The following is a 12,975-nucleotide window of genomic DNA, read 5'->3' as shown; positions in this document are numbered from 1 at the left end:
TGTTGATGGCACCCAGTTTAGTCTGTCAGAAGACACCAGTCCTGTTGATTGTACCCTGTTTAGTCTTAACACAATAGACCCCACTCCTGTGACAAGACTCATAATCCACAGCTCATCCCCATGCTAGCTAGCCCCCTGATCCTCCTAGCTAGCGTCTAGCCCAGGGGTGTCAAACATACGGCCCGCGGGCCGGAACCGGCCCCCAAGGAGGTTCGATCAGGCCCGCAGGATAATTTGAAAGTGGAAAAAATGCATAAAAGACATGGAATTAATATTTTTAATTCGCTGCAATTCATGGATTATCCGCTAAGGGGCGCACTCTTTCCATCAGAGTAGAAGACAAGCCGCATCACTGAGACAGACTGAAAACAGCAGACGGTATCAATGCGCCATCTGCTGCTTGTTACGACGTTGTTAATACCTTGGTCTCTACCTCTCCGCTACACCCTCATTAGCCAAAATGTCGTTATCCAAACGGAGAAAAGTAGATAAGGAGTGTAGAATTTTCAAAGAAAAATGGACCACGTCCTATTTATTTACAGAGATGCACGGAAAACCTTTGTGCTTGGTGTGTTTGCAACAAGTTTCGGTATTGAAGGAATATAATATTCGACGCCACTACGAGACTCATCACAGCGAAAAATATGACGGCTTGCAAGGACAACTGAGAAGAGATAAGATTAACGAATTGCTGGCGGGTCTGAGGAAACAGCAGTCAACTTTCATCCAGAGCCGAGAAGTCAATTTTGTGCATGTTTGGGACAACCTACCTTTGTGAACAAATTTTCTCAGTGGTGAATATCAATAAAACAAAAATGCGTTCAAGGCTCACAAACAAGCACTTAAATGACATTCTGAAAGTGACAGCTAGTCAGGACATGACACCTGGTGTTGATGCACTTGTACAGGCCAAAAGATGCCAAGTTTCAGGTACAAATACAAGTCCAGACTAGACTAACACCTTTAAAATGCTGCCTTAGATACTGTTTGCATTGAAAGAATACAGCTCTGTGAAGATGAATCCTTACTGTGGTGATTTAAAAAATGTGCACTTTAATGTTAGTCAGCAGCTTCAAAACAAAAGTTGTGTGATGGAATTCTACTGTTCATACAACTCCATAACTTTTCAGTATGTATTGTATGTGTATGTATGTTTCATGTATGGAGTTTACAGATTTACAGGACAGGCGAACACTTTCTTCATTACACATTTAAAATCACTCTCCTTAGTTTGTAAGGTGTACGCAGGGATTACATTTAGATTTTATATGCGTATGTGTAAGTGGTTTAAAAATTCCTTTCTTTAAAAGTCTCATTTAATCTTAAAGTGCATTACTATATTTTTCAGTACCAATTAGTTTTGTGCCTTTGTACAATCAGTGGGATCAGTTGCAATGCATATTTGTGAATGATAAAAGTAAATTGCACATTTGTCTAAGGAAATATGAGGTGTTTCATGAAATGTTTTGTAAAAGGATAGTTCATTAAATTTCAATATTTTCCTAATGTTCTTGTGCTTCTTTACACCAAAACAAAGGAAAGACATGATATTTTGGTTATTTATAGCAGAGTATGGTATAATTTTAATGGTCCGGCCCACTTGACATCTCCCTAGGCCGTATGTGGCCCACGATGCGAAATGAGTTTGACACCCCTGGACTCTAGCCCCATGACCCTCCTAGCTAGCGTCTAGCCCCATGACCCTAGCTTCTCATACTCCACAATTCATGTTATCCTTCTGCAAATACACTTTAGACAGCCCTTTTTTACAATCGATTAAAACATTTTGGGTTCTGATGAGGGGTACGACAATTGAACCACTGACATTTTAAGTTATATTCTTCAAGAATCAATGGCTATATATATATATCTATATCTATATATCTCACGAATGTAAGGTCCAAAAACAATGTACCAATCAGATTGACCCTTTAAAAGACTAGTGCCAATGTACAGCTCTGGTCATCTCCATTTCCAAGCTGAAGGCTGCCATAGTGTTGTTGGAAATGAAAGCCATGTTGAGGTGTGGAGGTAGGAGAGCTAGGCTATTATATAAAATATAACACAGAACAGTCAACCCAGTAATATTAAAAAGGATAGATCGGTAAATGAAGTTACAATGTAAAACACCCCAATACTTTATTTTTTAAGCAAAGCATAGCTTTACTGTGATGGTAACAAAGTCAATGGACCGTGGAGATGCAGAGGACACGCCCCCGTCTAAGGGGCGGCGGCATCAGCGATCTTCTTGGCTGCTGCGTTGGCGGTCTTCTGACCCTTCTTGTTGTGCTTCTTGGCAAAACGCAAGTTCTTCATGAACTTAGGGTCAACCTGGGGGAGGGGGGGCGATAAAGAGAGGGAGGGAGAGGTAGAGAGAGAGAGTAAGTTGCAGGCAAACTCTTCACATATAGACAATACTGAAAGTTAATTCAATAAGGTATAAATATACATTTGAAGCGTAAGAAAACAGGAAGTAAGGATTGGCGCATGAGGACCATGACATCCTCACGTGTAAACATGTGACCAGGAAAGAGACACCGCAGCAGAAAGGTTGAGTGCCAGTTGATATGGAGTTTAATATATTTTTATGAAAAAGCGTGTTTCTTCCCCATATCCTCCTTCACTAAGCATCTCACCCACATTTAATATTTTTGTTGTTGTAATTTTATCTTTATTTAACTAGGCAAGTCAGTTAATTAAGAACAAGTTCTTATTTTCAATGACAACCCACTGTTCCCCGGTAGGCCAACTGCCTGTTCAGGGGCAGAACGACAGAGGTGTACCTTGTCAGCTCGGGATTCAAACTTGCAACCTTTCGGTTACTAGTCCAACACACTAGGCTACCCTGCCGCCCGCCCCTACACTCTAACCACTAGGCTACCTGCCGCCCGCCCCTACACTCTAACCACTAGGCTACCTGCCGCCCGCCCCTACACTCTAACCCACTAGGCTAACCACCTGCCTGCCCGCCCCTACACTCTAACCACTAGGCTACCTGCCGCCCGCCCCTACACTCTAACCACTAGGCTACCTGCCGCCCGCCCCTACACTCTAACCACTAGGCTACCTGCCGCCCGCCCCTACACTCTAACCACTAGGCTACCTGCCGCCCGCCCCTACACTCTAACCACTAGGCTACCTGCCGCCCGCCCCTACACTCTAACCACTAGGCTACCTGCCGCCCGCCCCTACACTCTAACCACTAGGCTACCTGCCGCCCCTACACTCTAACCACTAGGCTACCTGCCGCCCCTACACTCTAACCACCCCTACACTCTAACCACTAGGCTACCTGCCGCCCCTACACTCTAACCACTAGGCTACCTGCCGCCCCTACACTCTAACCACTAGGTTCTAACCACTAGGCTACCCTGCCGCCCCTACACTCTAACCACTAGGCTACCTGACACCTCTACACTCTAACCACTAGGCTACCTGCCGCCCCTACACTCTAACCACTAGGTTCTAACCACTAGGCTACCCTGCCCCTACACTCTAACCACTAGGGTTCTAACCACTAGGCTACCCTGCCGCCCCTACACTCTAACCACTAGGCTACCTGCCACCCCTACACTCTAACCACTAGGCTACCTGCCACCCCTACACTAACCACTAGGCTACCTGCCACCCCTACACTCTAACCACTAGGCTACCTGCCACCTCGAATTAGCTACCCGCCGCCTCGAATTAGTTTGGAGCTGTATGACCAATCAAATACATCTAGATTGCGTGGGGGGCAGGGACTGAGGCATCGAACCTGGTACCCAATAATCCCACCAACTCAAAAATCTGAATTCCGAGAGGTCTTGGAACACACACACACCACTCGAACCTCCCAGTAGAAGGCTGCAGTTAGCCTATTGTGCTAAAGACGGGATCATTAAACTAGTTAGCATCCTCTATTAGCACAATTGCTACACATTTAGAGATTGCCTATAGGGAACAAAATCGCCACGACAACGGCTGTTAAGCTGAGTCACGTCCGTCTAAATCAAAATAAATGTGTGGCTGCGGTTCGTGACCTGTTCTTGCGGGAGTCTTACAGAAAGCCGGCCGACAACGGTATGAAAAGATGTAGGCGCTGGCGGTAATGAATAGACCAGCCCAGCGGAGACGTCCTTCCTCCCAGTCTGATCATTTCCCACATCGAGTAAATGTAATACAGTATAAACCAGAGAGATGCGTCCATACATAAGGATGTATTTAGACAGGCTAATACTGATCTTTTATACATTTACCTTTATTTAACTAGGCAAGTCAGTTAAATCTTTGGCAGATGAGATCAGAGCTTTTGCCAATAACTGAGCAAAATCTCAGAATTCGGTTGTCTGTGTAAATGAAGCCACGAAGACACGAGAGTAGAAGCTCCTGCAACTAAGTCTAAAAGTTGTGCAATGCATGGTTTAGCCCCCCAGTCATGGCCCAAGGAGCTCTGGGAAGATGTAGGAATATACAGAACGCCGTCCTCACCAGCCCGAGGGGCCGGGTGGACAAAGCTTGCTCTACGATGCCGTGGAACGGGACTGTACGTCACAGCACCGAAGTGCTACGCTCCCATACGCCACAAGGACAGAGCCATGCGAGAGCAACCTCACCGGATGTCCACATCGGAATTAGGGCACCTTTTATTTTATTACATTTAATATTATTGAGTCCCACATCTGATTTACATAAACCACCGGGTGTGAATGACAATGCACTTGATCGAACTTAGGCAACTTTACAAACTGCATAACAAATCATAACGGTCGATAGGCCAGCAGATCAATAAATACCCCTTTCATGGACTCGTAACGGTCTGGTCTGGGCTTCTTGATCCCATTCCTGTGGGCCTTACGGGCTGTGGACAGACAGGAGAAAAAGACGGTGTCAACACGTTTATGGAAACAAGGACCTCAAAATGAAAACAGGATTCAGGCTACTCCTGCAGAGCTCTAGTCAATTTATTTTTTGAAAACGGACACAAACAACCGGACAGGCTGCTCATCCTGTATTGACAACTACCTAGTTAGCTAGGCACTATCACTTATATCTAGCTAACTTTTTTTTCTCTACTGTGTTATTGACTTGTTAATTGTTTACTCCATGTGTAACTCTGTTGTCTGTTCACACTGCTATGCTTTATTTTGGCCAGGTCGCAGTTGCAAATGAGAACCTGTTCTCAACTAGCCTACCTGGTTAAATAAAGGTGTTCTCAACTGGCCTACCTGGTTAAATAAAGGTGTTCTCAACTGACCTACCTGGTTAAATAAAGGTGTTCTCAACTAGCCTACCTGGTTAAATAAAGGTGTTCTCAACTAGTCTACCTGGTTAAATAGAGGTGTTCTCAACTAGCCTACCTGGTTAAATAAAGGTGTTCTCAACTAGCCTACCTGGTTAAATAAAGGTGTTCTCAACTAGCCTACCTGGTTAAATAAAGGTGTTCTCAACTAGCCTACCTGGTTAAATAAAGGTGTTCTCAACTGGCCTACCTGGTTAAATAAAGGTGTTCTCAACTAGCCTACCTGGTTAAATAAAGGTGTTCTCAGCCTACCTGGTTAAATAAAGGTGTTCTCAACTGGCCTACCTGGTTAAATAAAGGTGTTCTCAACTAGCCTACCTGGTTAAATAAAGGTGTTCTCAACTAGCCTACCTGGTTAAATAAAGGTGTTCTCAACTGGCCTACCTGGTTTAAATCAAAGCCTACCTGGTTAAGATAAATAAATACCTGGTTAAATAAAGTGTTTATAACCACCTGGTTAAATAAAGGGGAGATAAATAAATAAAAATCTAGCTTTATAACCATTTATTTCTTCACACTGGTTGTGGGTGGTGTGATTCTTTGACTTTGCCATTTCTGTTCTGTGGATCTGTTGACGGAAGAGAACAGAAATTAGTTTAATTTCAGAACTGACCAAAAAGAAAAACACGCAGGAACTCATGTCTGCTACATTAACTATTTATAAGAGGACGACTGACTAGCTAGAAACAAGCCGTAGGGGGGTTTTCAAAGATGTAAACATTGACATTATCACCGTATACGTGCTGAAAGCCAGTATCATCCTAAACATTTAACACATTTTTCAATTTGGTGAGTTTGTTGGTGTGTTTTCCTAGCATGAATATCTAGCGGGTAGAAAGGGACAGCCGACCTAGTTATATAGTTTTAATCATCCAAGCGGGGAAAAAATTAGCAAATATAAAGATGCCTGTGTGGTTCGTGATATTTTCCACTATAAACACACATTCATGGCTGATAAGAATCTTAAAAAACACAGGATTGATGTAGATTAACATGTTAGAGTCAGGAGTGAAATTCATTACCTGCCACACGTAAGAGACGGAAACCGGAAGAGAAAGAACTGAACCGAACGAACCCAAATATGAACCATCGAATCAAGGAGCGGCGACCGGAAACGACAAGACGTTGAATGGGGGACACTGCCGCCTAGTGCAGTGGACAAGACATTACACCATCAACATTTCCATACAGGAGGTGTCACTGTCAGTCCACTTGATTTTCTACAACCATGAACAACAAAGGTAAGGATAATACTACCGTGTGTTTAATGTGCATGAACGACAGGGTACATTCATGTTAGGAATGACTTATTCTCGTTTGCTCAAACCTCAAAATGTGACATTCAGAGTTTAAAAAAAACACATTTAAAAAAAGGCAGTCCTGCATAACTAGCTAGCCAGGCATCATCACAAGGTTGCTAATGCTAACTATTGGCCTCACAATGTGACACGCAGGGTTTTCAAATATAATTGTTGTAAAGTTGTGTGTATAGTAATGTTGAATAAGTGTGTTGTGTGTTGTGGTATGGTTACTCAGTGGTTCAGTGGTTCAGTTGGCCCCTGCTCTCTGTGTGTTGTGGTATGGTTACTCAGTGGTTCAGTGGTTCAGTTGGCCCCTGCTCTCTGTGTGTAGTGGTATGGTTACTCAGTGGTTCAGTTGGCCCCTGCTCTCTGTGTGTTGTGGTATGGTTACTCAGTGGTTCAGTTAGCCCCTGCTCTCTGTGTGTTGTGGTATGGTTACTCAGTGGTTCAGTTGACCCCTGCTCTCTGTGTGTTGTGGTGGTTCAGTTGGCCCCTGCTCTCTGTGTGTTGTGGTATGGTTACTCAGTGGTTCAGTGGTTCAGTTACTCAGTGGCCCCTGCTCTCTGTGTGTTGTGGTATGGTTACTCAGTGGTTCAGTTTGGTTCAGTTGGCCCCTGCTCTCCCCTGCCCCTGCTCTCTGTGTGTTGTGGTATGGTTACTCAGTGGTTCAGTGGTTCAGTTGGGTTGACCCCTGCTCTCTGTGTGTTGTGGTATGGTTACTCAGTGGTTCAGTTGGTTCAGTTGGTTCAGGACCCCTGCTCTCTGTGTGTTGTGGTATGGTTACTCAGTGGTTCAGTGGTTCAGTTGGGCCCTGCTCTCTGTGTGTTGTGGTATGGTTACTCAGTGGTTCAGTTAGCCCCTGCTCTCTGTGTGTTGTGGTATGGTTACTCAGTGGTTCAGTTGGCCCCTGCTCTCTGTGTGTTGTGGTATGGTTACTCAGTGGTTCAGTTAGTTGGCCCCTGCTCTCTGCTCTCTGTGTGTTGTGGTATGGTTACTCAGTGGTTCAGTTGACCCCTGCTCTCTGTGTGTTGTGGTATGGTTACTCAGTGGTTCAGTGGTTCAGTTGGCCCCTGCTCTCTGTGTGTTGTGGTAGGGTTACTCAGTGGTTCAGTGGTTCAGTTGGCCCCTGCTCTCTGTGTGTTGTGGTATGGTTACTCAGTGGTTCAGTTGGCCCCTGCTCTCTGTGTGTTGTGGTATGGTTACTCAGTGGTTCAGTTGGCCCCTGCTCTCTGTGTGTTGTGGTATGGTTACTCAGTGGTTCAGTGGTTCAGTTGGCCCCTGCTCTCTGTGTGTTGTGGTATGGTTACTCAGTGGTTCAGTGGTTCAGTTGGCCCCTGCTCTCTGTGTGTTGTGGTATGGTTTCAGTTGGCCCCTGCTCTCTGTGTGTTGTGGTGGTTACTCAGTGGTTCAGTTGGCCCCTGCTCTCTGTGTGTTGTGGTATGGTTACTCAGTGGTTCTGGCCCCTGCTCTCTGTGTGTTGTGGTATGGTTACTCAGTGGTTCAGTTGGCCCCTGCTCTCTGTGTGTTGTGGTATGGTTACTCAGTGGTTCAGTGGTTCAGTTGGCCCCTGCTCTCTGTGTGTTGTGGTATGGTTACTCAGTGGTTCAGTTGGCCCCTGCTCTCTGTGTGTTGTGGTATGGTTACTCAGTGGTTCAGTGGTTCAGTTGGCCCCTGCTCTCTGTGTGTTGTGGTATGGTTACTCAGTGGTTCAGTGGTTCAGTTGGCCCCTGCTCTCTGTGTGTTGTGGTATGGTTACTCAGTGGTTCAGTGGTTCAGTTGGCCCCTGCTCTCTGTGTGTTGTGGTATGGTTACTCAGTGGTTCAGTTGGCCCCTGCTCTCTGTGTGTTGTGGTATGGTTACTCAGTGGTTCAGTGGCTCTCTGTGTGTTGTGGTATGGTTACTCAGTGGCCCAGTTGGCCCCTGCTCTCTGTGTGTTGTGGTATGGTTACTCAGTGGTTCAGTGGTTCAGTTGGCCCCTGCTCTCTGTGTGTTGTGGTATGGTTACTCAGTGGTTCAGTTGGCCCCTGCTCTCTGTGTGTTGTGGTATGGTTACTCAGTGGTTCAGTTGGCCCCTGCTCTCTGTGTGTTGTGGTATGGTTACTCAGTGGTTCAGTTGGCCCCTGCTCTCTGTGTGTTGTGGTATGGTTACTCAGTGGTTCAGTGGTTCAGTTGGCCCCTGCTCTCTGTGTGTTGTGGTATGGTTACTCAGTGGTTCAGTTGGCCCCTGCTCTCTGTGTGTTGTGGTATGGTTACTCAGTGGTTCAGTTGGCCCCTGCTCTCTGTGTGTTGTGGTATGGTTACTCAGTGGTTCAGTTGGCCCCTGCTCTCTGTGTGTTGTGGTATGGTTACTCAGTGGTTCAGTGGTTCAGTTGGCCCCTGCTCTCTGTGTGTTGTGGTATGGTTACTCAGTGGTTCAGTTGGCCCCTGCTCTCTGTGTGTTGTGGTATGGTTACTCAGTGGTTCAGTGGTTCAGTTGGCCCCTGCTCTCTGTGTGTTGTGGTATGGTTACTCAGTGGTTCAGTTAGCCCCTGCTCTCTGTGTGTTGTGGTATGGTTACTCAGTGGTTCAGTTGACCCCTGCTCTCTGTGTGTTGTGGTATGGTTACTCAGTGGTTCAGTGGTTCAGTTGGCCCCTGCTCTCTGTGTGTTGTGGTATGGTTACTCAGTGGTTCAGTTGGCCCCTGCTCTCTGTGTGTTGTGGTATGGTTACTCAGTGGTTCAGTGGTTTCAGTGGTTCAGGCCCCTGCTCTCTGTGTGTTGTGGTATGGTTACTCAGTGGTTCAGTTGGCCCCTGCTCTCTGTGTGTTGTGGTATGGTTACTCAGTGGTTCAGTTGGCCCCTGCTCTCTGTGTGTTGTGGTATGGTTACTCAGTGGTTCAGTTGGCCCCTGCTCTCTGTGTGTTGTGGTATGGTTACTCAGTGGTTCAGTTGACCCCTGCTCTCTGTGTGTTGTGGTATGGTTACTCAGTGGTTCAGTGGTTCAGTTGGCCCCTGCTCTCTGTGTGTTGTGGTATGGTTACTCAGTGGTTCAGTTGGCCCCTGCTCTCTGTGTGTTGTGGTATGGTTACTCAGTGGTTCAGTTGGCCCCTGCTCTCTGTGTGTTGTGGTATGGTTACTCAGTGGTGGTTCAGGCCCCTGCTCTCTGTGTGTTGTGGTATGGTTACTCAGTGGTTCAGTGGTTCAGTTGGCCCCCCCTGGCTCTCTGTGTGTTGTGGTATGGTTACTCAGTGGTTCAGTGGTTCAGTTGGCCCCTGCTCTCTGTGTGTTGTGGTATGGTTACTCAGTGGTTCACCCCTGCTCTCTGTGTGTTGTGGTATGGTTACTCAGTGGTTCAGTTGGCCCCTGCTCTCTGTGTGTTGTGGTATGGTTACTCAGCCCCTGCTCTCTGTGTGTTGTGGTATGGTTACTCAGTGGTTCAGTGGTTCAGTTGCCCCTGCTCTCTGTGTGTTGTGGTATGGTTACAGTGGTTCAGTGGTTCAGTTGGCCCCTGCTCTCTGTGTGTTGTGGTATGGTTACTCAGTGGTTCAGTTGGTTCCCCTGCTCTCTGTGTGTTGTGGTATGGTTACTCAGTGGTTCAGTGGTTCAGTTGGCCCCTGCTCTCTGTGTGTTGTGGTATGGTTACTCAGTGGTTCAGTTGGCCCCTGCTCTCTGTGTGTTGTGGTATGGTTACTCAGTGGTTCAGTGGTTCAGTTGGCCCCTGCTCTCTGTGTGTTGTGGTATGGTTACTCAGTGGTTCAGTGGTTCAGTTGGCCCCTGCTCTCTGTGTGTTGTGGTAGGGTTACTCAGTGGTTCAGTTGGCCCCTGCTCTCTGTGTGTTGTGGTATGGTTACTCAGTGGTTCAGTTGGCCCCTGCTCTCTGTGTGTTGTGGTATGGTTACTCAGTGGTTCAGTTGGCCCCTGCTCTCTGTGTGTTGTGGTATGGTTACTCAGTGGTTCAGTTGGCCCCTGCTCTCTGTGTGTTGTGGTATGGTTACTCAGTGGTTCAGTGGTTCAGTTGGCCCCTGCTCTCTGTGTGTTGTGGTATGGTTACTCAGTGGTTCAGTTGGCCCCTGCTCTCATGGTTACTCAGTGGTTCAGTTGGCCCCTGCTCTCTGTGTGTTGTGGTATGGTTACTCAGTGGTTCAGTTGGCCCCTGCTCTCTGTGTGTTGTGGTATGGTTACTCAGTGGTTCAGTGGTTCAGTTGGCCCCTGCTCTCTGTGTGTTGTGGTATGGTTACTCAGTGGTTCAGTTGGTCTCTGTGTGTTGTGGTATGGTCAGTGGTTCCCCTGCTCTCTGTGTGTTGTGGTATGGTTACAGTGGTTCAGTGGTTCAGTTGGTCTCTGTGTGTTGTGGTAGGTTACTCAGTGGTTCCCCTGCTCTCTGTGTGTTGTGGTATGGTTACTCAGTGGTTCAGTTGCCCCTGCTCTCTGTGTGTTGTGGTATGGTTCAGTGGTTCAGTTGGCCCCTGCTCTCTGTGTGTTGTGGTATGGTTACTCAGTGGTTCAGTTGGCCCCTGCTCTCTGTGTGTTGTGGTATGGTTACTCAGTGGTTCAGTTGGCCCCTGCTCTCTGTGTGTTGTGGTATGGTTACTCAGTGGTTCAGTTGGCCCCTGCTCTCTGTGGTGTTGTGGTTGTGGTATGGTTACTCAGTGGTTGGTTCAGTTGGCCCCTGCTCTCTGTGTGTTGTGGTATGGTTACTCAGTGGTTCAGTGGTTCAGTTGGCCCCTGCTCTCTGTGTGTTGTGGTATGGTTACTCAGTGGTTCAGTGGTTCAGTTGGCCCCTGCTCTCTGTGTGTTGTGGTATGGTTACTCAGTGGTTCAGTTGGCCCCTGTGTGTTGTGGTATGGTTACTCAGTGGTTCAGTTGGCCCCTGCTCTCTGTGTGTTGTCAGTCAGTGGCAGTTGGCCCCTGCTCTCTGTGTGTTGTGGTATGGTTACTCAGTGGTTCAGTTGGCCCCTGCTCTCTGTGTGTTGTGGTGGTTACTCAGTGGTTACTCTGTGTGTTGTGGTGGTTACTCAGTGGTTCAGTTGGCCCCTGCTCTCTGTGTGTTGTGGTATGGTTACTCAGTGGTTCAGTGGTTCAGTCTGTGTGCCCCAGTGGTTCAGCCTCTGCTCTCTGTGTGTTGTGGTATGGTTACTCAGTGGTTCAGTGGTTCAGTTGGCCCCTGCTCTCTGTGTGTTGTGGTATGGTTACTCAGTGGTTCAGTGGTTCAGTTGGCCCCTGCTCTCTGTGTGTTGTGGTATGGTTACTCAGTGGTTCAGTTGGCCCCTGCTCCCCTGCTCTCTGTGTGTTGTGGTATGGTTACAGTGGTTCAGTGGTTCAGTTGGCCCCTGCTCTCTGTGTGTTGTGGTATGGTTACTCAGTGGTTCAGTGGTTCAGTTGGCCCCTGCTCTCTGTGTGTTGTGGTATGGTTACTTTTGGAATGTTGGAGGTGGGGGATTTGTAAACTCAGTTCTCAGATAAATTCCCTCTTTTATTTCAACTCAACAAAAAAAGAAACGTCCCTTTTTCAGGATCCTGTCTTTCAAAGATAATTCGTAAAAATCAAAATAACTTCACAGATCTTCATTGTAAAGGCGTTAAACACCGTTTCCCAGGCTTGTTCAATGAACCATAAACAATTAATGAACATGCACCTGTGGAATGGTCGTTAAGACACTAACAGCTTACAGACGGTAGGCAATTAAGGTCGCAGTTATAAAAACTTAGGACACTAAAGAGGTCTTTCTACTCGCTCTGAAAAACACCAAAAGAAACATGCCCAGGGTCCCTGCTCATCTGCGTGAGCGTGCATTAGGCATGCTGCAAGGAGGCATGAGGACTGCAGATGTGGCCAGGACAATAAATTGCAATGTCCGTACTGTGAGACGCATAAGACAGCGCTACAGGGAGACAGGACGGACAGCTGATCGTCCTCGCAGTGGCAGACCACGTCTAACAACACCTGCACAGGATCGGTACATCTGAACATCACACAAACATCACAGGTACAGGATGGAAACAACAACTGCCCGAGTTACACCAGGAACGCACAATCCCTCCATCAGTGCTCAGACTGTCCGCAATAGGCTGAGAGAGGCTGAACTGAGGACTTGTAGGCCTGTTGTGAGGCAGGTCCTTGCCAGACATCACCGACAACGTCGCCGCCTATGGGCACAAACCCACCGTCGCTGGACCAGACAGGGCTAATGCAGCTGGTGGCCACACCAGATAGAGACTGTTACTTCTGATTTTGACCTTTGTTCAGGGACACATTATTCCATTTCTGTTCGTCACGTCTGTGGAACTTGTTCAGTTTATGTCTCAGTTGTTGAATATTGTTATGTTCATACAAATATTTACACATGTTAAGTTTGCTGATAATAAACGCAGTCGACAGTGAGAGGACGTTTATTTTTTTGTTGTTGCTGAGTTT

The 12,975-nt window shown here is 47.0% G+C and overlaps 1 protein-coding gene and 1 non-coding gene across 2 annotated transcripts; both read right to left on the bottom strand.

Moving 5' to 3' along the window:
* Window positions 1-2,109: 2,109 nt before the first annotated feature.
* On the bottom strand, window positions 2,110-6,378 carry rpl29 (ribosomal protein L29). Its single transcript, XM_046333769.1, has 4 exons — window positions 6,304-6,378; window positions 5,798-5,849; window positions 4,776-4,840; window positions 2,110-2,331 (listed from the first exon to the last, which is right to left on the bottom strand). The coding sequence occupies exons 2-4, from the start codon at window positions 5,832-5,834 to the stop codon at window positions 2,221-2,223; spliced, it is 213 nt and encodes a 70-aa protein (XP_046189725.1). The 5' UTR covers window positions 5,835-5,849; window positions 6,304-6,378; the 3' UTR covers window positions 2,110-2,220.
* Window positions 4,386-4,611, bottom strand: LOC124032464. The gene has a single exon (XR_006838282.1). It is a non-coding gene; the product is annotated as a small nucleolar RNA SNORA73 family (small nucleolar RNA).
* Window positions 6,379-12,975: the final 6,597 nt, after the last annotated feature.

The sequence above is a fragment of the Oncorhynchus gorbuscha genome, linkage group LG03, assembly GCF_021184085.1.
Source record: "Oncorhynchus gorbuscha isolate QuinsamMale2020 ecotype Even-year linkage group LG03, OgorEven_v1.0, whole genome shotgun sequence".
NCBI classification, from domain to species: Eukaryota; Metazoa; Chordata; class Actinopteri; order Salmoniformes; family Salmonidae; genus Oncorhynchus; species Oncorhynchus gorbuscha.
Note: the sequence above shows the minus strand (reverse complement) of the source record. Positions and strands in the feature narration are given on the sequence as shown.